This window comes from Lemur catta, chromosome 11, assembly GCF_020740605.2.
Source record: "Lemur catta isolate mLemCat1 chromosome 11, mLemCat1.pri, whole genome shotgun sequence".
Classification (NCBI taxonomy): Eukaryota; Metazoa; Chordata; class Mammalia; order Primates; family Lemuridae; genus Lemur; species Lemur catta.
The window spans coordinates 87,393,757-87,420,381 of NC_059138.1; the positions used below are offsets into that span (position 1 = coordinate 87,393,757).

The 26,625-nt window shown below is 44.5% G+C and overlaps 1 protein-coding gene across 2 annotated transcripts in view; it reads left to right on the forward strand.

Moving 5' to 3' along the window:
- HECW1 (HECT, C2 and WW domain containing E3 ubiquitin protein ligase 1) overlaps positions 1-26,625 on the forward strand; it is a 385,512-nt gene that overhangs the window by 341,891 nt on the left and 16,996 nt on the right. For both annotated transcript variants that reach the window (XM_045564487.1, XM_045564486.1), the window contains exons 23-24: positions 23,569-23,667; positions 24,397-24,526. In XM_045564487.1, coding sequence (XP_045420443.1) covers positions 23,569-23,667; positions 24,397-24,526 — 229 coding nt within the window. The remainder of the gene's footprint in view (positions 1-23,568; positions 23,668-24,396; positions 24,527-26,625) is intronic.

Here is a 26,625-nt window from a genome sequence, read left to right on the forward strand (position 1 = left end):
TACTTGCTATAAAAAATGATGTATAAGAAAATGCCAGGTAAAAATGCTCATATTTTTTGAATGGAGGCATAAACAACAAAACTATAAATGAAATGTGAAAAGGTCCAAATTTATTTTTACATCTAATACAATGTATGAATATTGCAAAAATGCATATATTTTCAAGTTATTATGCTTACATAGGAAAGATTCACATTAGAGTTCAAATATGCCTTTCTCTAAGGGCCTGCCCTGAGCACTCAATTTAAAAATAGCTTGTCCATTTATAACATTCCAACTTAACATCCTACTTTATTATAGTGACAGAATTTTTTATCACTATCTAAATAAAGTGTATTTATATGATATGTTTAACACTCATTATTGTTTCTCCCCCAGAATGTAAGCCCTGTGAGACTGGAGTCTTCCTGTAGCTTGTCACAAACTTGGCACTCAGTAAACACAGTGGAGGGAAGGAAAGAAGGAAGGAAAGAAAGGAGAGGGGGAAGAAGGGAGGATGGACAGATGGATGGATGGATGGATGGGTGGATGGATAGGATGCTTCTCAGTCTCATTTCAATTTCTAGTTCAGAATGTTTGGGATTTAGAAAAAAAGTAAAAATAAATGTGGAGCTTTCACTCGCTGTTGAATGTCATTTAAGTTCCTACTAATTGTACTCTCTGAAATCACCACTGGAAATTCTGTCCCAATCATTCTGAATGCCACTTTTCCCAGAGCAAATCTACGATGCACTGAAGTCTAAACAATTGACATAGGAGAGTTCCCTCTCTATTTCTAGGAAAAGTACCGGAGTGTCAGACATGTTCTGTTTAAGTACAGTTATGTGTCAGTTAATGACAGAGATGCATTCTGAAAAATGCGTCATTAAGTGATTTTGTCATTGTGTGAACATGATAGAGTGCACTTACACACACCTAGACGGTGTGGCCCCCTGCACACCTAGGCTGTATGGTATGGCTGCTGCTCCTAGGCTGCGGTCTGGTACAGCGCATTGCCGCAGTGAATACTGTCAGTAGCTGTAACACAACGGTATGTATTTGTGTATCTAAACATAGCTAACCATAGAAAAGGTACAGAAAACTATGGTATAAAAGATTTAAACATGGTACCCCTGTCTAAGGCAGCTCCATTATAATCTTATGAGACCACCGTCATATATGTAGTCTGTCCTTGACCGAAATGTCGTTATGAGGCGCATGACTGTACTGACACGTACCATTTTAAGAAATTACTGTGTTGTGAGTCATTCTTTATGTAATTGTCAGTGTGAGAAGAATTTTCAGAAGCCAGATTTCAAATCTGATGCCGTTTCTTGTGCAACCACCAGAAAGGCTGTGTGCTTACTCTGTGTCAGTGGCAGTGAGCAATCTAACCTTACCAGTGTCACAACCAGACACTTTAGGGCCTCTCAAACCAAAATTTCCAAGAGGGGCCCGAGACCCTTTGCTAACTGCAAGAAAAATAGACTCCCCAGCTTTCTGCCCCAGCCCCGACCTCTCTTCCTTTCCAAGCAGATACTACTTGGGTGGTAGAAATCTGTTTTCAGGTCTTTGGCAAGGGGAGGTGGGGAGGAGGGAAGCTCCTGTGAGCATGTTTAGAGTTTGGCCAAATGAGTATTAAGTGTAATTGTAGAGTTTTATGGAACTTAAGAAATCCTGGATAACACACTTTAAATATCCCTTGCTACATCTGCAGAGTCATGAATTAGTAGGTAGAAACCACAATAAGATCCCACTGGATGTCTCATGACCCTTCAGCCTCCAAGGGCTTCCTGACAGAAGAGCTCACTGTGGACTTTTGATCTGAGCCTAGATCAGGTAAGCTCCCCCAGCCCCAGCCCACCCCCAACAGCAGCTCCCAGGTACTTTTCTGGACACCTGTGAGAGCTTTGCTGGTCCCATCTCTGGCTGAATTGCAGTAGCCTTCCTAGCAATGCCCCAGAGAAGCTATGGGGCAAAAATTAGGTGAGAAGTTACCATAAATGTTCACAGTTGGGACTTTGCCTGTTCTGCTCATTTCTGAACCCTGCTATCTTCAGAACTCATGAGAAGCTTCCGGTAGGAAAAGAATGAACTATGTAGTCAATGCTGCCAATACTGTAAGTGGCTGTGCAACCAAAAGAAAATTATGTTAGATTCCTCTCTAAGTTAAAAAAAATTAACATATTAAAAAAATTTCTTTAGGAAAATCTAGATTTTATGCATATTCTAGAACATTATCGAGAATATGTTAATAAAACAAACTCAAGAAACCTTGAGTGGTAGAGACCTTTTTAATCAACATTGAAACTCTAGAATCTATAAAAGAAAAGAAAGACATATTTGAATATATAAAAATTAAAATACTTTTTATGGCAAAAATACCATAAACAAGATCAAAAGACAAGCTTTGATTTGGAAAATGAATCTTTGCAACTCAGGAAAATCAGAGATCGAAAATCTGTAATACAGATTTCAAAGAGCTTTTACAACTTGGAAGAAAAAGAAGAGTTGGGAAAGAAACCCTAGAAAAATTGGCAAAGAACATGAAAAACCTGTTTAGAGAAGAACGAATCCAAATGATCAACAAACTCATAAAAAAGAATTTCAATTTTTCCAATGATTAGGAAAATATAAATTAAAGTAACAATTATATATCATTTTATAACTATCAAACTGGCAAAAATTAAAAAGTTATTTGTTTTTGGAGGGGACATAAGGAAAAGGATGTTCTCATGCATTGCTGGCAGAAACATGCATTTTCATATATATTAAAATTTTAAAACCCATATACTCTTTAACCCACAATTTTATCTCATAAAAACAAAAGCACTAGTGTTAAAGACTTTTCTAATAATAGGTAATATTTATTGAGCCCTTATGATGCAGCAGGTGTCTTTGTAAGGGCTCTACACGAATTACGCATCCTATTACGATCCCTCTGTTTTACAAATGAGGAAACCAGTACCCGGAGAGGTTTAAAACTTGCCCAAGCTAGCAGCTAGTAAATGGCAGAACTAGGGATCAAACCACACAGTCTGGTTTTAAAAGCTGTAGTAGAGCCCTAACAAAATAGACAGGGGTGTTTATTTCAGCATTGTCTTTAAAGGCACAAACCTAGAAGCTACGCAAATGCCCGTCAGCAGGGGACTGGTTACATTCATTACACAGATCCACACTGCACCGTGCTACAAGGCATCAGGGTGGAGAGGGATTTCCTCAAGACAGTGTTCAGAGAAGAAAGAAGCAGAAAAGAGTGAACAATACGATTCAAAAACTGAAAAATAATGACCCAAACCCGTGTGCATATAGATAGAGGTACATGAATACAAACACGTTAGTATGTGAGGACATTATTCAGATGGAAAACATGGAAGGGCACATCGTAGACTGTCGGCCTGGGTCACAGGAGATGAGGCGAGTTGAGAGGAGCCAGCCAAGCGTGGAGAAGCCAGAATTGATGATGCTAAAAAAGCATGTATGATCATGTGTATGAATTTACATAGAAATTATATGTGTATGTAAAACGTAAATAAATCTCTAACAGCTAAGATGCGATTCGATACAAATGCCTTAGCTAAATTATTAGGGGGAAACGTGTCTTAGATACGAATTCACCAATGCTCTATATCTACCCACCTGAGGACTTGCTGCCGGGTCCCACGAACCGTCCTGCGCATGAGCTCCTGGCACATTGTCAATGCCAGCCGTGCACGGACCTCCCATGCTCGCCCTACCTCTGGGCTCTTCCCTTCCTCGTCCCATTTGCTGCCCCTCCCCAGTTTCTCAGCACAAAAATCTTTAATAATTCTTCATTATCTATAAAATGGAGTCCTGATTCCTCAGATTCTCGGGACAGCCAAAGCACAGAGACTACCTGCCTTGAGACGCCATCTGCCTTGGGGCCAGCTCCTCTCTGTCCTCCCCTGGCTTCCTCAGGGCTTCCCTCTATGCCCCAACCGTGCCCGACTGTTTCTTCTCTCATTTGCGTGGGCCCAAATTTCACCCACCCTGAAAATCCATTTAAAATACTGTGAGTTCCTTCATGACTTCTTTCCTGAACCTTCTTCTCAAGGTAAATGTGTTTATCTTCTTTTGATTTATTTTAGGAAACAATGGTTTTCAAACGCTTTTAGCTGGAACTTTGTTTCCCAGTGAAATTTGCATTCAACCCCAATATCTAGAACAGGGGAGAGTGGAGGGGGTCTCCCGCAAGAAGGAGGGGCAGCTGACCACTCAGACTCTTCCTCCTCCCCATCTCCATGCTGTTGTGCAAACCAGTTTGGAAAAACCACTGCTCTAGTCTACTGTCTGCACCTCTCATTCCCTCTCTCCCTGGCTACTTCACATTATAAGCATTTGTGTCCTCTTTGAAACTGGATCAGGGCAGCATTTGATTGTCTTTGTTTGCCCTCTGGAGCCAGCATGGTTTCTGGCAGGGAGGCAGCACCCTCCTGAGGTGCACCTTCCTGAGGCACAGTGCCACACTGCAAAAGGCAAACCTGGGTTTAAATTTCTGCTCCAACTCTTAGTTGCTGTGTGACCCTGGGCAGCTTTCTTTTTTTTATTTTTTTTGAGACAGAGTCTCGCTCTGTTGCCCAGGCTAGAGTGCCGTGGCGTCAGCCTAGCTCACAGCAACCTCAAACTCCTGGGCTTAAGCGATCCTTCTGCCTCAGCCTCCCGAGTAGCTGGGACTACAGGTGTGCGCCACCATGCCCAGTTAATTTTTTTCTATATATATTTTTAGCTGTCGAAATCATTTCTTTCTATTTTTAGTAGAGACAGGGTCTCGCTCTTGCTCAGGCTGGTCTTGAACTCCTGAGCTCAAACGATCCACCTGCCTCGGCCTCCCAGAGTGCTAGGATTACAGGCGTGAGCCACTGTAGGTTTCTTAACCTATCTGAGTCTCAGCCTCCTTGTCCATAAAAAGGAGATAATGGTGCCTGCCATGATTTGAATAATGTGTCCCCCAAAAGTCATGTGTTGGAACTTAATCACCAATGTGATAGTATTAAGAGGTGGAGTCTTTAAGAGATGATTAAATGTTGAGGGTGGAGCCCTCATGGATAGGATGGGGACCCTTACAAAAGGGCCGAGAGCATGGGTTCCCTCTCTTGTGCTCTTCTGCCATGTGAAGACACAGCATTTGTTCCCCTTTCTGTGACCTTTCTTCCCTTCTGCCATGTGAAGACACAGCAAGAGGGTCCTCACCATATATGCAACCTTCTGGCACCTTCATCTTGGACTTCCCAGCCTCCAGAAGTGTAAGAAATAAGTTTTTATTGTTTATGAATTACCCAGTCTGGGGTATTCTGTTATAGCAGCATAAACATACTAAGGCAGTGCCTGTGTCAGTTTGCTAGTGTTGCCATAACAAAGTACCATGGCACCCATGACTGGGTGGCATAAACAACAGATATTTACTCTGTAAAATTCTGTGGGCTGAAAGTTCAAGATCAAGGTATGTTGTCAGGGTTAGTTTTTTCTGAAGCCTCTCTCCTTGTCTTGTAAATGACCATCTTCTCCTTGTGTCTTCACATGGTTTTTCTCTGTATACATATGTATATGTGTCCTAGTTTTCTCTTCTAATAAGGACACCAGTCATATTGGATTAGGGCCCACCCATATGACCTCATAACAACTTAATTGCGTCTTTAAAGACCCTGTCTAGGCCAGGCGCGGTGGCTCACGCCTGTAACCCTAACACTCTGGGAGGCCAAGGCAGGAGGATCGCTCGAGGTCAGGAGTTCAAGACCAGCCTGAGCAAGAGTGAGACCCTGTCTCTACTAAAAATAGAAAGAAATTAACTGGACAACTAAAAATATATAGAAAAAATTAGCTCAGCATGGTGGCACGGGTCTGTAGTCCCAGCTACTCGGGAGGCTGAGGCAGGAGGATCTCTTGAGCCCAGGAGTTTGAGGTTGCTGTGAGCTAGGCTGATGCCACGGCACTCTAGCCCAGGCAACAGAGCGAGACTCTGTCTCAAAAAAAAAAAAAAAAAAAAAAAAGACCCTGTCTACCAACACAGTCACTTTCTGAGGTGCCGGGGGTAACTTCAAAATATGAATTTTGAGGGACACAGTGTATCTCATAACAGTGTCTATTCTGCTTCTTGGTTGTAAAGATACAGGAAGAGTGACTGGCACTCAGTAGGCATTTAACAAATGGTAGGTGCTGTCATTCTTCCTTTGAATGGACATGCATATTATATAGGGACAGCTGAGGGTGTCAGAGAAAGCTAAACTGGTTCCTTCAATCCAGGGCTTCTCAACCTCAGCACTGTTGTCAGTTGGGACCAGATAATTCCTTACTGTGGGGGCCTGTCCTGTGCATTGTAAGATGTTTAGCAGCACTTCTGGCCTCTGCCCACTAAGTACAGTAGCACCATCCCCACCATCCCTAGTTGTGACAACCAAACATGTTTCCAGACATTGCCACATGTCACCTAGGAGAAGAAAATCACTCCGTTGAGTGCCACTGTTTTCATACACCCATAAGAAAAGAGGTTAGAAAAAGAAAAGGATCCAGCAAAATTTTTGCAGAATTAAAAATATTTCTACAGGCCTATACTTTTATAAAAAACATTTTCAACCTTGGAATAAGTCGTTGCTATGGTTGCGTGTTTGTATCCCTCCAAAATTCATCCACCCTTATGAGTGGCTCAGTGCCCTGATGACAGAGGCGGGTGGGAGCTCCCTGGGGCCTTTCCCTCCACTTCCTCCATTTGAGGACACAGAAGATGCCATCGTGGAAGCAGACAGCCAGCCCTCACTAGACACTGAAACTTCTAGCCTTCAGAATTATGAGAAGTAAATTTCTATTATTTATAAATTATGCAGGCTGTGATGTCCTGTTATGGCAGCAGGAATGGACTAAGGCACTCATACATTACACATCTCTGGTTACTGGACCCCAGTATAACTGAGCCTTCAAACAATGACCAGGCGAGAGCCTCGGTGCAGTCAGTGCACTGAGCTCATGTTCTGATTCCCTTCTGGTCCATCTAGAAGAGAATCTCCCACTTGCTTTATTCATTTGCTTCTCCTGACAGTTGCCTCCTGGACTCAGAGAGCAAAGCTTAGACAGAGGCTACCTCTCTCAGGGAACTGGGCTGCCGGCAGGCTTCCCGCAGAGTGGCTGTGGGCTGCTCAGGAGGGCAGGAGGTTAGCTGCGGGGCTGTGTGCTCTCACCTGCCCACCTCGCCCCCCACGCGGGCCTGCAGCCGTGCAGGGGTGCCAGACAGCACGCCTCAGTCCTCCGGCAGACCAAGAGGGAAAAATTACAGTACTAACCACTGCTCGGGATGCCAGAGCCCAAGCCTAACCCACTATTAGCTGTGGAGATAGGAAACTAGCCTCGGGCCAAACCCTGAACTCAGCCCACAAGTATGCGCTCTGAGCAGAGGGAATGAAAACAATGCCCTGCTCGGCGTGGAAGCAAGGAGCAGGGAGGTGCGATTCTGCAAGGAGGACAGGGAACTGTGAAGAATCAAAACTCCACTTCTCTAATGTTTATTCCAAAAGCAGCTCCACGGCGGGGGGGTGGGGGGGGCATTATTATTGTTGGCACTAGCACTATTTGTACTGCGCGTGCACTTTCCAAAGGTAGTTCTGATTTTATTTTTTTTAATACTACCAACAAATAGCCCTGAGAACTGTTCTTTCTAGGAGCTCGCTGTGTAGGACAGCTAGAAGGACGCAAGGCTTTTGAGGAGACAATGTCAGAAGAGCGGGAAAGTCTTGAATTATAAGAAAGAGCAAAAAATTGATGGAACGAGAGCCCAAAGCGGGGCAAGGAAAGAGGATTTATAGCCCAAGTGGAGAGATTAGCTTTGAGAAAGGATCAGCCCCTGCTTCCTTGGGACTGAGAGAAGTAAATGACAAGTGCAGGCTGCAGACACTATTGTTAATGACAGACACACAGAAAGCAAAGGACCAGAGGGAGGGAGAGGCTGGGGACACATGGAGGGGATAGACAAAAAGAAGACCCCCATCTACCTGGTGGGTGGGAGGAGGTAAGGATGCCGCGGCTGCAGGAAGGTGGGGTGAGAGGAGGCCACATAGAGTCCTTCCAGCTCTCTGCTGCTAGAAGAGACAGTCTGTCCCCGTTCCCTTCTCCTGCTTCCGTGTAGAAAATGAAGTGGGTGATGCCTAAGGCAAAAAACTTTACTTCTGACCTTCAGGCTGTTTTTCCCATTATAAAATCAGGATTCGGGACTTGGAGTCAGTGGTTTTCAAACTTTAGTCGGAAACTGCAGAACCTATTTTAAATGCAGGTTCCCATTACCAGGGCCATAGAGTCTGACCTCCGGGCACCTATATCCTAACAAGCAGCCCTGGGATTCAGATGCCAGTGGAAAGGGCACACACACACACCCCTTTCTGAGAAACACTGCCTTAGCTGCTGGCAGCTTCGAGAGCCCTTCAAAGAGCATGAGAAGAAAGCTAATTGGTCACATCTTTGCAATCATGCAATTTTCACACCCAGAAATGAAATCTACCCCAGGCTGACACAACAGGTTTTCACTAGATTTTCCAACACATGAGAATTTAGAAAATACAAAAGGTCCAAAAATGAAAGCAATAACATTGAGTAAAGTGTGGAAACATACAGTACGTGAGAACATCATGAAGGTCTTATATACTTAAATCATGAGATTAAGAAAGGATAATTATTTTTAATTAATCAAAGTTATGAGGATAAGGAAAGAGGAATATCTTTGAGATGGGTTTTTTTTTAATATAATATAACTTAGCAATTATGAGGAGCTTTTCATCTTCAGAGAACCTATTAACATTAAATTACTCTTTCTTTTAATTCTCTTGTGAGGCAGGTAAGCAAATGTTAACATTATTATCCCTCATTTGTCCATGGGAAGAGAAGAGTGGAGAGGCTGTGAGGTGCCCATGCAAACTTAAAATGGAAAGGACTTTTGTTAAAAGTTCCTACTCGGGATCCTGGAGATCCAGGATTTTAGGCTATTAGTTCACCTTTAGCCCTCCTGTGTGCTTGTAATATTGGAAAAGAAGTTACAAAAAAATTTGCATAAGCAAGCCTCAGCAGGAGGGGGCGTGGAAGGAGCTTGTGTCCTGTGCAGGGGTGGGACACGCCATTTACAAGTCTTCCAATTTCCCTGGTGTGTTAGGATTTAAACTGAGGAAGGGTTTCAAAAGAATCAGAGTTCATTGACTTAAGCAGACTCTTCGATTACCTTACTTCAGCATCCTAACATAAAATGGGGATTAAAAAATATGCCTTGTCAACTCAAACTCTTTTTGATGAATACCTTTGGCTTGATTACACAAATGAAAATCGATGCTGCCTACCTTAGAAATTTGCTTTGAGGAGAGAGGAGACAAAGCACTCCAGTAACAGTATCAAGGGCAAGAATCAGTTAGAATATGTGGCCAATAGAATGGCTGAGAAGCCCTTAGGCTTGACTCTAAGTATAAAAATTAACAAAATTGGAACTATTGTTTAAGTCACTGAAAGATGCACTTTCCAGGAAATCTGTTCATTTTCTGATGGTTAAAATGCCAAATAGACTCAACATATTGTCTTCAAAAGACTTTTTGTCTATTGAAAGAGGTTTAAAAAGCAAATTAATGAAAATATAGAGGATTATTTTCTGTTTAGCCTCAATTTCATGAGGGGAAGAGGGAAGGGAGAAGAGTTTGATAGCAACAGAAATGGGAATAACAGGAGAGACGGGACCAATGTAACCCACCTCGCGTGGATTTTCTAAGTCAAGAATAATAGAGCTGTGCAAAAAAAGTGTGGGAAACAGCACAGGCAGAGGTGGACCACGGACAGAAGTACAATCTTAATCTAATTGAGAACGGAATCAAGGTATCCAAATGATCTCAGGATCTGAGAAGGGGGATGATTGATGGAGAGGTATAAACCTGATGATCAGGAATATCATTGTGAAATATAAATGGAAATGACTGTAGACTTCTAGCAAGGTATGTGATATAACCCAGGAGATGAACCCTCCAGCATAGACTGGGAACAGGTAAGCCTAGGGATCTTTGGGGGTACAAAGGGTGGGAGAGGCTTCCCATTTTCAGACGATGAATAGCAAACATAGTCTCCAAGATTGGCTCTCCCTACTATCCAGACTTCCAGGGACTTTCTCTTTATATTCTGATATCAAAAAATATCAATCAATTCTGTTATATAAGAAGAATATAATCAGTACATAAATCTTCAAAACAACAAAGCTCGTGAGAACATAGTCACAAACCTCAATATCATGTTGATTTATTATATCGTTTGGCTTATGCATCCCACATTTTCCCCCCATCAATGCAATTAACTCAGAACCAAATACTTAAATAGCTTTAAGTATTTCTGGTAGCCTGATGGTTTCGGTACATACACCTTTGTGTAGCATGGCTACTCAACACTGTCGGAAAGCCAGTGTTATTTTGCCATTCGTGTGAAAATTACAGAGTGCCATTTCAGTTTAGACTTAAGTCGTATTTAAATAATTCTAATATTTTCCTGAAGCATAATGTCACTAGACTGTATGCGCCCTGGGACCTTGAGGGCCTTGTCTGTTGTGTTTACTAAGTATCCCAGCAGCTAGCACAGCGCCTGGCTCATGGGAGATGTCTTATTGTGTCTTGTGGAAAGACTGAATGAATGAACGGAAATTCTAAAAGTTGTTTGGGTTACATCAAGTTGATTTTTTTAACCTGATTCAGATTTAGAGACATACTGTGAATTGAATACTGAGTCACCAGTAAGAGAGGGACACAACATTTAAAGGGTCTGTAAGGCACTGTGGGTTCTGCCTGGAGCACAGTGACATTGCCACCCCTGTGTTCTCCGGTCTGTGCAGCTGAGATAATTAAGACCTTCTAAACCTTTACCTTCCTGGATTATCCAGTTAGCTGAGGACATATCAAGTTTCAGAGCATTTTAGTTATCCAGGCAAGCAGCCTTTTTTGGTCAAATTTGCTGTATAATTCTGGGCATAGAACAAATACCATTTCACATTCTAAAATTAGATCAATTCTCTTCCTGCTTGAAATTAAATATACGACTTTAGTGGAACAAGTTACAAATTGCAAGAGAATATGCTCAGTGGAAAGTGTTCCAGACAAGTAAGGAGGAGGGGTACCCTTTGGGTTGGGTATATGTTACTTTCCTGGTGCTGCTGTTGCAAATTACCACGAGCTGGGCGTTCTCAGTTCTAGAGGCCAAAAGTCCAAAATCAAGGTGTCACAAGGCTGCACTCCCTCTGAATGCCCTAGGGGAGAATCTGTCCTTGCCTCTTCCAGCTTCTGGTGGTTTCAGCCATTCCTTGGCTTGTGGCTGTGTCACTCCACCCTTTGCCTCTGTCATCACATGGCCTTGTCATCTGTTTCTGTGTCTTCCCCTCTCTGTCTCTTAGGGCACTTGTCATTGGGTTAGGCCCCGACTGGATAATCCAAGATGATCTTATCTTCACAGACCCTTTTTCCAAATGAGCTCACATTTACAGGTTCCATGGTTACATGGGCATATCTTTTTGAGGCCAACGTTCAACCCATTATAGATACCCATTCACATACCTTCTATCAAAAGAACCTCCAAGTTTAACAGTGCAGTATTGCATTTCCCTCTGAGCCTTTGGACTGTCTTTGGAGAATCCACCATATTTTGATAGAGAATTCGCCAATCCTCCCAGCAACCCCCAGAGGCCTATAAGAAGAAATCCATAGTATTGCCCCAAGGTAAACAGGAAAACTGAGGTAAGGAAAATTTCAACAGTTTGCCTGAGCTCATGAGGCAAACTCACAAAGGAGTCAACCTGAAAAACTAACAACCGAAGCTCAGATAACAGCAAAATAGCAAGAAAGTTAAATGGCTAAAAAGTTAAACTGAGAGCTGAGCTGTTATATTTGGGTTCATTGATTAACTACTTTGGTTGAGTTTGTCCAATAAACTGTCCAGCTGTTTGACTGACCTAATGAATAAGCACATCATGACTTGCAGATATAATCTCAGTCATGAACATTCATAATATGGCAGAACAAGATATTTGGACTCTCCCAATAAAGAATACTTGGAGGTTGAGGATGTAACACCCACGAGCAGTCAATGAAAACATCTTTGAGTTTCTTTGTTATTATTTTATGACCAGAGTCAGAGTGATAACATCCCTGAACACAGCAGGAATCAAAGATGGGGGTAATATTTTCTATATTTATATTGGTAAGAATGTTTATTTTCATAGACCTTCTCTTCTCAGCACCTTTCCACATTAACCAAAGTTAATCATAATAATCTGTCAAGAAATGATTGACACATTCAATATTAACACAGGCTAACCAGAAGGATGGGTCTAAAAATACCCCCACTTTCGCATGATCAATTTCCTTCTATTAATAACTATATTTCCCTTTGAATCGAAGGTTTAGAATCAAATCAATACTAAGTACATTATTTGCAACCTAGGTGTAGTCAGAGGGTATGATGGGGTCCACACAATCCTTCTTGAAGGGCTTTCTCTAGGAGGGAGCGGCACCCTTGGCCGCCACGTGGAGGAAAAGGCACTCTGTTCTCACCGCTCTGTCCCCTGCAGGGCAGATATTAATAGGGGGGACTTGGCAGCATCAGGGCTAGACATTCGTTTCGGTTGCTAATTAGCAATCTGAAGATAATATCCTGTCATTATCTTGTGTTGGCAGAGTCTCTTTCATGGCAGATGAAGAAAACGTCAAGTTTTCTCAGCTAATTTGCAAAACTGTTTCTACACACAGGGAAGCTATGAAAACCAAATACAAATCATGCCTTGCATCTGCAGTGTTTAAACAAGTTTTGTGGCATGTAGGGGAGGGGATTCTTTACACATCCCCCCAAACATCAGCTGAATAAAGTTGGGTATAGAGAATAGACAGAGCCTACCCAACCCCAGCAGCCTGGACCTACATTCCACTCCAGCCACCTGCTCCCACATGGCCTCCCGACCTCATTATCACCCAGAACTGTGCCATGTCAGAGGCTGAAACTCTAAAATCCCACTGTCAATCCTTCCACAGCCGGCGTCCCCCCTTCTCCCCCCACCGCAGGTGCTCACAAGCTCGTGTGTACCATGGACTTGCCACCTGCTGGTCTGGCAGGGCCTGCCTCGCCCCAGGCCCCCTGAGCTCCCCTTTCCTGGCACACACAATTCCTCCCCCCACACGCTGCACCCTGTCTGATGGGCAAAACGCTACTGTGGATCAATACTGTGACTCACTCTCCCACATTCAATGCGGGAGCGGTTTCCTATACCTCACGCCTTGGAGAAAAGGAAATAATCCCGAGAGATGGTACAACTCTGCATCATGCTCTCTGATCTCAGGAGGTCCTACAGCAAAGCTCACTGGTCCTTTTCCTGGGGCATCTTCCAGCTCACGGTCCTGAAAGCCCTACCAGCCAAAGTCTCCTCTGCTGTGAGAGGACTTCGGACCCTACTGAAATAGAAACACTGAGGTGACCCCTCAATTTCTCACCCCCAATACAAAAGCTTACCCAACCTCAACACCCTCCCTGAGTCCCTTCCTCTATTCAAGGCAGACCCACCCACTCAGGCCCTGCACCCACCTGTCCCCACCTCCCCCGTGCCCTGGTCCAGCAGTTACCCCTTTCTCACCTGTCATTACACCTGATGCTCTCCTGCTTTTGGCCCCCTTCCCTCGCTCACTTCTTCACCTGCTGAAATCCCATTCCATGATCACCAGAACTGCTCTTTCCATGAGCAGCAAAGACCATCTAGTCCACAAACCCAGTGAGCTGTTACCACGCTTGACTTTAGTGGACACTTTACTGTAGGTACAAACTCCTGTTTGAAACTCTACCCCTAGATTCTGAAATGCCACTGTCACCCAGCTTTCCTTATGTTTCTATTACATGTACATAAACATAGTTTTATCACATCAGCCATGTACACTCATAAAAAATTTAATACACATAAGAATATATCTCCACACAGAAATAAATGCTATTATTATTGTGACTTAAGTTTTCCCATGCTCTTTTACGGATGGGTAGATGCACGGGTGCATGGAAAGGTAGATATAATTTTATATAAAGTATAAATTTATATAAAATATAACAATGTAATCAAAGTTTTATAAACTCCACATTTATATTTTTAGCCTTCACCTCTCTGTTGAGCTTCAAACTTTATTATCCAAGTACCTAGTAGCCACCTCTCCACCTCGGTCCTCCTGCAAGTTAACATGTAATCTCTCCCACCGAGCCACTTCTTGCCGCCCTCCTTCACTTCTGCTCACACAGAGCTGATTTTCCTCCAAAATGTTCCTCGTGGTCACCTGGACATATTGTAACACCCTCCAATCTGCCCCATCCTAAAATCTGCCCTTCACATGGCTACAAACTGATTTCTCTGAAAGTGCCAAACCAAGTATTATGTCACTCCCTCATTTAGACTTGTCAAGGGGACCTTGTCATCTCCAGTTTCAAAGCTGAACTTGTTGGCATGAACAATAAGACCTTCCAGACCACCCCCTCCTCTGTCTTCAGCCTGGTCTCGCGTCTGGCCATGGCGCTTTGTGCTGCAGTACTCGTGCACCGCATGCTGTTCTCAACACTCCCCGTTCGTTCCTCGCCTGTTTCCTCATAGGATTTTGTTTTCTTGAGAGGCCCTTGCCTGTCTCCTTAAGCAGACTAGTTTCTATTCATTCTTCCAAGCTCATTCCAAGCTAATTCTAAGGCTCACCTCAGTGGTCCACAAACCCTGCCTAGGGTCAGTCCCTTCCAAGCCAGGCTGCGCCTGCTTCCTCTGTTTTCACAGTGTCCTGTGCCCTCGAAATGCTGCACCGCCGTGTCTGTCCCCTCCCTGTCCCCTAAACTCCTCAGAAGGAATGGGTACCTTTGGATCTTTGTATACACCTGCTACATCATAGGCACTCAGTAAGTTTGTTGAAATTGAAAAATGTGTGAACACACTGCAGTTTCTCTCACATTGAGAAAACAAAACCCCAAACCACCTCTGATGTCACACCCTCCTCCGCTCACCACGCGGATTCCCCGCTCCCGTTTCCAGGTGGTTCCAAGAGACAGTTATCTGCGCTCACGGTCTCCACTGCCCCTCCCCCATTCCCTCCAGCCTGCCCTTTCCCCCTCCTCCCCACAGAGAGAGCTCTCAAGAGGGTTCCCAAACCCAGCAGGCAGCCCTCAGACCTCCTGTTGTCACCTGATCTCAGAGGCCTGGCACCGTCGGCCTCCTTCCTGAATCACACGATCCACGTCCCCTGGTTCCCGCCTTACCTCACCGCCTTCTCAGTGTACTTTACTGCTGACCCTCAGCTTCCAGATCCCGGAATGCTGTGTCAGTTAACGCTCAGCCCTTGGGCCGCCTCTCCATCCACACAAACTCGCTTCTGATCTTGTCCAGCTGCACGGCTTCAGATGCCGTCTGCATCCCGATGGCCCCATGCTGTAGCCTGCCCTGCTCTGGAGGAACTGACTCTTGGGGACAACTGCCTGCTCACCAGTCCACGCAGATATTCACTAGGCATCACAAACTACTCTGTCTGAAAGAGAACTCTCAGTTTTCTCCTCTAGACCCTCTCTTCTGGCGTTTCTCATCTCAGTAAATGGTGCCACCGTCTACCCAATTGCTCTGGCCCAAGACTGTCCTCGGTGCCTCTCTTTTCTCACCTCTTCCCTTCAATCCATCAGTAAATCCCCTTGGCTCCCTCTGACCTCGTCGCCTTCACTGCCATCCCTATTGGAAGCCACCATCACCTCCCCTGTGGGCCCAGGAGCCTCCAGACATCTCTCTGTCCCCATTCTTGCCAGCCTGGCCTCTGTCCATGCAGCACCCAGCATGTCCATTTGAACACATCATTCCATTGATTCCATAGACCCTGCCTGAGACTTCTAGTGGATTCCCATCATACTTAGCATGAAACCCGGAGTCCTTCCCAGGGCCTGCCCAACCCTGCATGATCTGTCCCCTGGGAATCTCTCCAAACTCCTGTTCTACCTCCTTCCCTTCTCTCTCTGGGGTCCAGCCCCATCGGCATCTTTGCGTTATTTGGACAAACCATACATCTTCCTACCTTGAGGGTTGCCGTCCCAGCTTGTAGTGCTCATTCCCCCGGAAGCTCACTCTGTTTCTTAATTCAGATCATACATCAGCCCTCCGAAAAGCTGATGCTCCCTGGTGCATTCAGGAGGACTCATTCTCCCCTCCATCGTTTCCCCAAGAGAACTTACAGCCCAGGTACATAGTGGGAGTTTATAATAATATTTGGTGAGTAGGAAGGAGTACTTAGGATTCAGGGAGCAATGAAAAACTGCTCAGACTTGCAGAGTGGGGCACAAAGCCTTGGAGTTTATGACCTCCCCTGCCTCCGAGGGCCCAGATGGCCTTCCTCAAGTTTTCAGGAAAGGCAAGTGTGTCAGCTAGAAAGGAGAATAGAATCACCTATTTAGATATCCTTCCCCCCAACTCTACGCTGTATTCCAGTGCTTCTCAGGGGAGGCGGTGTTGGTCCCACCACTCAGGGACATTTGGCAATGTTGGGAGATGATTTGGGTTGTCACAACTCAGGGCAACTACTGGCATCCAGTGGGTGAAGGTCAGAGATGCTGGCCACATCCTATAATGCACAGAACAGCAATCGTCACTTGTGCCAAGGTTGAGGAACCTGCTGGAGTCTCTTGAGAACCACAAAGGACCCCACAAAGGACCTTAGCCCTGGTGGGTCCAGGTCCATTACCAGGGAAACAGTGTCTGGGGAAGATCCAAGAAGTATCAGGGATGGAAAATGTGACTGCTACAGAAAGAATCTTCTAGAACTCAGCCAACACAAACCAGCTGGCTGTCAACCTGCAGGCGGGAAGCAATGCATAGGTGGGTGCGGTCACCAAAGTCATGGCTTGGGAGACAGTCCGTTATGATGGTGTCCCGGGGGCACCCAGGAGTGGACCCAGTGAGAGCAGCACGTCTGGCCTCCTTCAGCACCCAGCAAGACGTTTTTGAGCCTCTAGGATTTGCCAGTGCAGTGCTGGTGCTGACAGGTGTTTGTGCTCCAGAAGATGACATGGCAGTTGGAAGAGGACTTTCAAGCCTGGAGACTGTGCAGGGTTTTGAGCAGACCTTCCGGTCCTGCCAGGTGTTCCTGCATCTGCCTCGGCCCCATGCCCTCCGCAAAGGCAGCAAGAGCCAAGCCCATTATCACCAATGTCCAGCCTCTTTACCGCACCCCAGTACACTGTCTGGTCCCTTTCCAGACAGGACAGCTGGGAGTTGGGACCAGCTCTAGGCCTCCCAAGTCTGAAGCTGGTGCAGGGAGTGGCTCTCTCACTGAGCTGTGTGCGATGCAGCAAGAGATGCAGAAGCCGAGAGTCAAGCAGAGAGAGACTAATACCTTGACCTCGTGATGCAGCAGGTCAGGAAGAGACCAGGAAGGTCACCAGAACCAGAAGACACCTTGAAACAATTCTTAGGTGCCCAGGTTTAATGCCAGGAAATCAAACCGCCAGAAATGCCACAGCAGAGCCTTTTCAGACTTGGCACGTTGCCTGGGTGCTGCACTGAGAGTTTCACTCTGTTTTGGTATCACTTTCATATGAAGGGATTAACTAGAAGCCTTTTAAAAGTCTTTTGTTCCACCATCCAAAATGTGCTTCCAGGGTATCGTTAGGTCTTTTATTGTCTCCACTTGGCAAGCCCGGCCTGGGAGTGAGAGATTCCCTTCACCTGCTTCCCAACTGCATTTTTTGTCATTAAGAAAACTGCTTTCCTTTAAGCAATCGGTTAAAAATACACTGAAATCATGACATGCTAATTCCTGCTAAAACATGCTCCCATGCGAAGTTTCACTGGAGAGATTGAAGAGGGAGCGAGGAAGGGAAGGAGAGATCTGCTATTTCAGCCCCTTGGTGCAAAATATCCACCTCATCTTCCCACACATCAACTCAGGCACCGAAAACTCTCCTCTGCAGTTTGGTCTTTCCATCCATCTTCCTGGATGGAGACCTACTATAGATATGGGGAATTTGAGCAATTAACCTAGTTAATCAAACAGGATTCAAATGGTGTGTGATATTTCAGACATTTTCAGTATGTTTGTATCGTTGTGCTCACCTGGGATAAAACCACTTGATAATTTTCAATTTAATTCCATTCAACAAAATTTTTTTTTTTTTTGAGACAGAGTCTCCACTCTGTCACTGAGCCTAGACTGCAGCGGCATCATCATAGCTCACGGCAACCTTATTTTATACTCCTGGGCCCAAGCAATCCTCCTGCCTCAGCCTTCCAAGTAGCTGGGACTACAGGCACAAGTCACCACACCTGGCTAATTTTTTTCTATTTTTAATAGAGACAGAGTTTCATTTTTGCTCAGACTGGTCTCAAACTCCTGGGCTCGAGCGATCTTCCCGCCTCGGCGTCCCAGAGTGCTAGGATTACAAGCGTGAGCCACCATGCCTGGCCCCATTCAACAAATCTTGATTGAGCCCTTACCTGTGCCAGGCACTATGATACGTAAATGCTGTTTGTAAGCAGATCAGAAATTTGCAGTAGGAAATTGCAGGCTAGCCACTGCAGGTCCAGTCCACATTCTCACCCTTCAACCTAGGATGGGTGCTTAGCTCTAGGGTTCTGAGTCTGGTATAAGAAACCAGACGTGCCAGTATGGATAGTAGTCTATTAAACTCCCAGATGGACTGACCTCCACTAGTCCTTGTACAAAGTCTTTTAGCATCTTAGCAATTGCCCTATATAATAGATACCATTATGAAACCCATTTTACAGATGAGTAAACTGAGACCCATGGCTGTTAAACGGTTTTCCCAAAGTTGCAGAGGTCAGAAGATTCAAACAGAGGCAGGGCAGCCTGACATCAGACCTCGCAATATCATCCTGCACACCACACCGCCTTTCTTGGATTATTGGCTAGCAGCCCAAAGGGTTATATACTCAGTCATATACTCAGGGTGAGGGTCAAGTCTTTGTTGGGCCTTTAAGCCACTTAGGGAAATGTGTGAAACTCCATTACCTTTTGAACTCTCACTGAAATGTACAAAACCCAGATGGAACTATGATAAATCCTTGCCAATAATGTTGACTCCTTTCAGATCTCCTGCCATAATTGCCCTCTGCATCTTTATTAAAGGTCCAAGTGGCTGTTCTTGCTTTCTTCGGCAGCAGATCCAGTTTGTCTCCCAGACATCTGGTGAGGCGTTCCTGTGCATGCTCCGACAGTGGCATCTGCCCGTTCCCAGAGTTGCCCGATGGTTCCAGAGTGAACTGGCTGCGTGCTGGATCCGGGCTCCCCCAGGGCCCAGGGGCAGTCGGATAATGATGGAAAACACTTAGGTTTCCATCAGAGGGGAGAGGGCCAAACTAAATGTAAAGCATTCATAGAATGAAATATTTTGCAGTCTGTTAAAGTCAGTGAAAACCCCCATTTGCAGATACATGCTGTGCTGTGCTGTGGGCACGGTGGCCCAGCGTGCGCCGTGTTCGTGCCCACTGATCGTCAAGGGGAAAGGCCCCTCAGGGTCACAGATGTTGCCTCGGTGATAGAGTGGACTCATTGTTTTTATTTGATATTTTCTACACTGGTTGTGTTTTTCTTCAGACTAAAAAATACCCAATTCTACTTTTTTTCCTTCGGCAGGAGGGAAGGGGTTGGTGATACTAAAAACAAAACCTTGCAACATATTGAAAACAGGGATAGGAAAATAACTAGTGTCAGAGTCCAAGGGATGTTTCCACAGCCACGTGGTCGGTGGGTAGGTTGAGAAATCTAACTGTGACCTGTTCCTGAGGGCAAACAGCCCATGCCTTCTCACCACGGAGACCTGTACCTGACTGACTCTCAACAGAAAGGATTTTCTTTTCTGATACATGTGGGTTCCTAGTATTTCTCTATATTGTTCATCTTTCTGTGGTGTCTTGGCTCTAAATGGGTTTCCGTGGAAACACATCTCTAATTGGTAAATAAATGGAGAAAATACAATTTATGTGTTTTTTAAAAGTCAGGAATATGTCTTACGGTGATGGCATTTCAGAATCTCCTGAGAGGTTTTAAATTGTGCCCAAAACAGAGCCAGAGGAGAAACTGTCTTCCCCTCCCCTGCCCAGGGAGGCTCCATTCCTGACACATCAGGGTGTCGTATACCACAGGTGGCTGGATTGGAGGAAAGATGGAGACCCACTGTCCACTGCTAGGGGGAGGGCTCCAGGGGGTGACACACCTTGTCTCCTCTTATCCTCGGCCAGTGGCATGCTGTCCGCATTTGCATCTGCTGGGGACGGAGGCCACTTTTGTGAAGGGAAGTCGAATGGTGCCCATCACTGGGATGCACGCACACGTGGGCATGTCCGATGTACTGGCAGTGGGGAGCCAACAGAAAGCAAATTCCGAGGAGGGGCTCTTCAGGCGCGGGACAGCCCAAGAGAAGCGGAAGAATGGCCCAGGAAGCCGGAGTGGCCAACTCAGCCTGAGGGGTAGATGTGACTGAGGGGTGGTCGCTGTTCCCTAAACCCACCAGGACCTGCCACCCTGGGGATTAAAGGACAGTGAGGAAACTTCAAAGCTCAGGGCCCAGGCAGCTCCGTGGTGAGACCCTCTAACACAGCAGGTCAACACACAGGAGGCTTTCCCTGCTGGCAAAGGAAAAGTGGGCACAGGGAGGAAGGAGAATGGGTCTGACAGCAGCCCGGGTGGGCAGCAGAGGCCCTGGAGCCTGCGGCACATGGACCACACAGTTGCAGAAGCTGAGACAATGGAAACTGCGTTCAAGCATGGCCTCAAGAATGACAGCCAGGAAAAAGGGAGCAGGGCTGGCCTGCAGCATCAGATGAGACTCCTCCAGGGACCTCCGCAGAGGAAGAAGTGACCAAGGCCCTGCAAGTTCACACACAGGGGTCTCACCTGGGGCCTGGCCATGAAAGTAACACCCGCACCCCAGGCGGGGGGAGGGGCTCTGCTACTTCTGCGGGGGGGGGGGGCGGGGGGGGGCGGGTCTTACTTTAATTTATTATCAGATTTCTTTATTTGTGCCAAGTAACTTAGATCAGAATGTAACACTTTTTTGCTTAAATTATCTGGTTAGTTTCTTCAGCTGTCTCCTTGCTATGTATGTGGACACGCTAATCTTAGATCCAGCAACTAAAGAAAAGTGTTTTCTTTCTGTGTCAGACTCCCTACACATTTTCAACCTGTGTTAACAACAAATGCAATCAACTTCCCAGAGACACACAATTACTAGGTGGTTTCTCATTCATGGAATTGTACCCTACAGCAGTTCATCAATGATACAGTCTTTTTCATTCCCATCTGTGCTTTTAAAGCTATTGTTTTGGATTTGAATTGTACAGTCTCTGTATTGTGCTTTATACAAACACATCCCAGATCATAGTTCATCGCTCTGGAATATATTTTACTGTAAATATCAGGCTGGCTAAGAGCCACCCTGTCTGTGTTTATATAAGCACAAACCACATTATCATAGCTTGCTTGCACAGTTATGAAAAAATACCTAGGGCCTATTCTTTGCCCACATCAGCCAATGAAACCAGTGCAATTTTGCCTTTAGAAATTCCATCTTATGGTCTACCCTATTCAAAGCAAATAAACAATTCTCTGTTGGTGGTCTGCACTACAGTGCTAGGAAGGACCCCTCTCCTGAATGCCATCTGATCCCACCCCTGCTTGGGAGGCAAGCAACAGTGGTCCTAGCTGCAAAGTACTGAGCAAGACACCAGACTGAGATTTCTGCCCCGGTCACTCATCATTGACCCAACCTGAGTGAGAACAGTCCATGAATCGTGCTGAAAATGTGGACCTAGGTCAGAGAGAGTCAAGCTGGTCACGCTGGTGCTGGAACTCCAGGATGTAAACCACGGCGGGTGTTGAGAGAGGAAAAGGGCGCAGAGAGGAGCCAGGGGGAGAGGCTGGGTGCAGGAGGGTGACGTCACTCTCGCCCCTTGTGTTCCTGAGGCCCAGCTGCATTCCTGACCCTGGGTTCCTTGAGACACCCCCATGGCCTTATAATGAATTCCCCCTTTGTTGTAAGCTAATTGAAGGTTACTTGAACCAAGATATTTCTAATTAGCACAGGAGGTGTTGATAGCCACCATAAAGTGAGACTACTAATAATATTCATAATGGGCAACATTGAAAGGGTGAAGTTTTCCAGAAGAGGAAAGGAAGACTAGGGAGATTAAGCCCTTGCACGGGCCACACACCAGGCAGCCTGGCCGAGTCCAGACCGGTAGCCTCTCCCTTGCTCTCCAGGGTAAGAGATGTGGCATGTCATCCCCCTGGGACTTGCCTGAGGCTGATCATTGACCCTCAGTTTTTTGACCTGTGAAATGGAGATGGCCGTGACCATAAAACAGAGTGTTGCGAGGGTCAGCAGGATGCTGTGAATAACAGGCTTTGGCCCAACAGGCATTCAATAAAAGTTATTTCTAATCTGTTTCCAATTCATTTATAATTAACTTCAGTGACCAGAACTGATAGAATATTGTAAAGAGTGGTGATAACCAGCATCCGTGTGTATTTTTACTGTTAAATGTATCTATTGCTGAGGCCTGGTGTGGTGGCTCACGCCTGTAATCCCAGCACTTTGGGGGGCTGAGGTGGGAGAATCACTTGAGGCCAGGAGTTCAAGACCAGCCTGGGCAAGAGCAAGACCCCATCTCAACAAAAAATAGAAAAATTAGCCAGGCATGGTGGTGTGCACCTGTAGTCCCAGCTATTCAGGAGGCTGAGACAGGAGGATCACTTGAGCCTAGGAGTTTGAGGTTACGGTGAGCTACCTGCATTCTAGCCTGGGCGACAGAGCAAGACTGTGTCTCAAAAAAATTTAAAAAATAAAAAATAAGTATCATTACACTCATTCTGTAGAGTCAGATCATCTAGTTATTTTAACATTCTTATAACAGTTACAGAATAGGAAATCCTTTGAGTCTAAAAAGAGTCTAATAAAAGGCATTAGAGATGGGTTAGTTAGAAATTCCAACAGGGAGGATCTAAGAAAAGTCACAACTAAGTCTGTGATTAGGTGAAAACCTAGTTAGACAGGAGACCAGGGAGACTCCAGTTAGGAAGGTCGGTGCCAGAGATGGGCAACGCCCACGTGCTGGGGAACCACAGGGTGCCGGACCAGCAGGCAAGAGGCTGTTTTAGGAGCAGGACAACGATGGGCCCCAGCTCCAGGCAGCCTGGCATTTAGCTAAGCAAGTCACCAGCAAGAATATCAGGGAGCTAATTGCCCTGACAAGGATTTAAATCAGTAAAGGCACTTACATCTGGAGGTGGCCGGGTCTACATGACCAGTTCTTCCTAGCAGTGATCTTGCTCTGTCTTTGTGTGTGGCTGGCAATATTAAATAGTAATGCTCGCTCAGCTTCTCTTCTTACCACACTGTGAGTCCGTGTAACTCTTCCCCACTGTCTGCAAACACAACCGCCTCCCCTGTACCATCCATGGGCAAACTCCTTAAGCAGCTTAAGATGAATACTGTAAGGAAACACATTCAGTACAAATGCAAACTGAAATGTTTTGTAATGTAAATTCCCACTTACACTTAAATTTCTCTGCCTCGTCTGTGTTGCAGGTTCAGGTTTAGTGGTCGCATCCTAGGCCTGGCTCTGATCCACCAGTACCTCCTCGACGCTTTCTTCACGAGGCCCTTCTACAAGGCGCTGCTGAGACTGTGAGTGCTTTGCAGACCGTGGTCCCACCCCAGCCCTGTCTGCAGGACAAGGCCACTGGCCCCTCTGGCGCCTCTGACCCTTTTGTCCCTGTTTTACCTTAACCATTCCTGTTAGGTTTATGGTGGTCCTGAGTGCTTAGATATGACAAACACCTTTTAGCACATTTGGGGATTTTATGTTGATGTAGGGGAAGACTCTATTATCAAAATGTCATATGATAGATATGAATCAGTTTATATAAAAATTATGATAATTTTACAGGCCAGACACAGTAGCCCATACCTGTAATCCCAGCTACTTGGGAGGCTGAAGCCAGAGGATCACTGGAGCCCAGGAGTTTGAGACCAGCCTGGGCAACATATTATTAGCAAGTCTCTGTCTCAAAAAAGAAATTATAATAATATTACAAACATGGCATTAAACTATTATGTAGAATTATTTATCACTTAATTGTTTTAAAGTGATACTTTAATTGCCAAGGAAAGAGTCCGTGAGTCAATAATTATTTTATTAATGTAAATATTTTAACATTTTCTTTTCAAAGGAAAATTATTGAATGAACTAAAATTAATGAATAAACTGATTCATCAGTGTATTCAAAAGTGTCGAACTATTAGAATGAGTGGGCAGTGTTTTAGCGAGGAGCAGCATAACCAGGTTTGGAATAAGGTCCGGGCAGCCATTTGTTCAGTAATTCTGTTTGCCTTTCGCCCTTTGAATTCGCCCAGGCCCTGTGACTTGAGTGACCTGGAATATCTGGATGAGGAATTCCACCAGAGCTTGCAATGGATGAAGGACAACAATATCACGGATATCTTAGACCTCACTTTCACTGTTAACGAAGAGGTTTTTGGACAGGTTTGTGTGATGTGGGACTTGGGAAAGGGATTTTGTTTTTTACTGTGGAAAATGTAGATAACATAAAATTTATCACTATACTTATTTTTAAGTGTACACTTCAGTATGTTAAGTACATTCACACTGTTGGGCATCTGATCTCCAGAACTTTTCATCTTGCAAAACTGAAACTCTATCTGCTAAACAATACTCTCCATTTCTCCTGCCCCCCAGCTCCTAGCAACCACCATTCTACTTTCTGTTGCTATGAATTTGACGGCTCTAGATACTTCATATAAGTGGAATCATACAATATTTGCTTTTTATGTCTGGCTTATTTCACTTACTATAATGTCCTCAAGGTTCATCCATGTTGTATCTTGTGTCAGAATTTCCTTCCTTTTTAAGGCTAAATAATATCCCATTATACGCATTTGCCACACTTTGTTTATCCATCCATCCATTCATTTGTTGATGACATTTGGATTTCTTCGACCTGTTGCCTACTGTAAATAATGCTGCTATTAACATGAATGTACAAGTATCTGTTTAAGTCCCTGCTTTTGGTTCTTTTGGATATATAGCCAGAAGTGGGATTGCTAGATCATATGATAATGGGATTTTGTTTTTGAACTAAAGAATAAGGAATATCATTCATTCAAAATATAATTCTTTGGGAACTACTTCCTTTAATAAATCAGCCCATGACTTCTGCCTTCTTTTTCTTGTTATGACATGGATCTATTTTACAAAATTTATTGAAAATCAATTGTGATATTGGATCAGACAGCATTTTTGTAAAGTATGACATACATATGTAAGGTATTTCTATTATCTGTGCAACTACAAAAATAATTCTTTTCATCCCGTCTAGATATCTGCTCCTCCAAAATTCATATATCTCAATACTATTTAGTAAGATAAAGCTTTTCTACTAGCATTTATATAACATTTAGTCTTCTGAGCAAATGGATTACAGATTTACCAGAAAATAACCACAACCTGAGCAGATTTAACCATCAAGGTTTTGAGAACATCATTTACTAGAGAGCCAAAAGCCCATGACATGTGGTAATTTGTAACAGGGTTGTCATGAGGCTTGTTAGAACACTTCACAAGCACTTTGCATGAAGGTAGACAGCGTGCTGAGTCCGGGGGGCGAGAGTCACCCACTGAATGCGACAGACCATCCAGCATCCACATCTCAGTCAAGAATCTTGGATAGGGCCTGGAAAATGCCAGTATTCAGTTGTATTTCCTTTGTGTAAACGTGCCTCTGAAGAGTGCTGTCTTACATATTGGAGAAAAAATATCTCTTCCTACAACCACAGAGAGCACATTTAAACATGTTCAAAAATATGCCACCCATTTAACTGTCCTGCCATGTTCTAAATGAACAGGTAAAATACACTATTCCCTGTGCATGACTACTTTTAGCCCAGGTTTCACATTTGCCTATTGTAGAGGATAAATCTGTAAAATATGCACAATTATTTAACAAATTGTATGAAAACAACTGTGTAGGCATCTTAAAAATTTTTAAGTTAGATCCCTAACCTAACTCATTACACTGAAGTAAATTCCAGCTAGATCAAAAAACTGAGTGTAAAAAGAAGCAAGAAACACTTTTTATTTTTAATCTTGCAGTAAGGAGTGCTACTGTAGAATGGCACAAACTCTCAAAGTCATAAAAGAAAAGATTGACATAGTCAGATAAAATTATCTTTAAATTCTGCAGAGCAAAATACACCATAAACAAAGTAAAAGTGACATAATATTTACTACATAACACAGACAAAGGCTATTTCCTTTAATATCAGAAGACAACCACAGATCAATAAGAAATGATCAAACAACCCAATAGAAAATTACCAAAGAATATAAATAGATAGTTCCAGAAAAGGAAATATGAGGAGATACTCAACCTTATTCACAATTGTTAAAAATGTAAATTAAAGCTACAGTGAAATACCATTTTCTCTTATTTGAATGTCAAGAATCAGAAAATGTAGTAATATGGTAATTTGGAAATGGTAAGAAACAGGCCCTCTCATGCATTATAGGTAGAAATTCGGTTCACTGTCTGTGAAAGGCACTTTGGTGTTATCTATCCATATTTC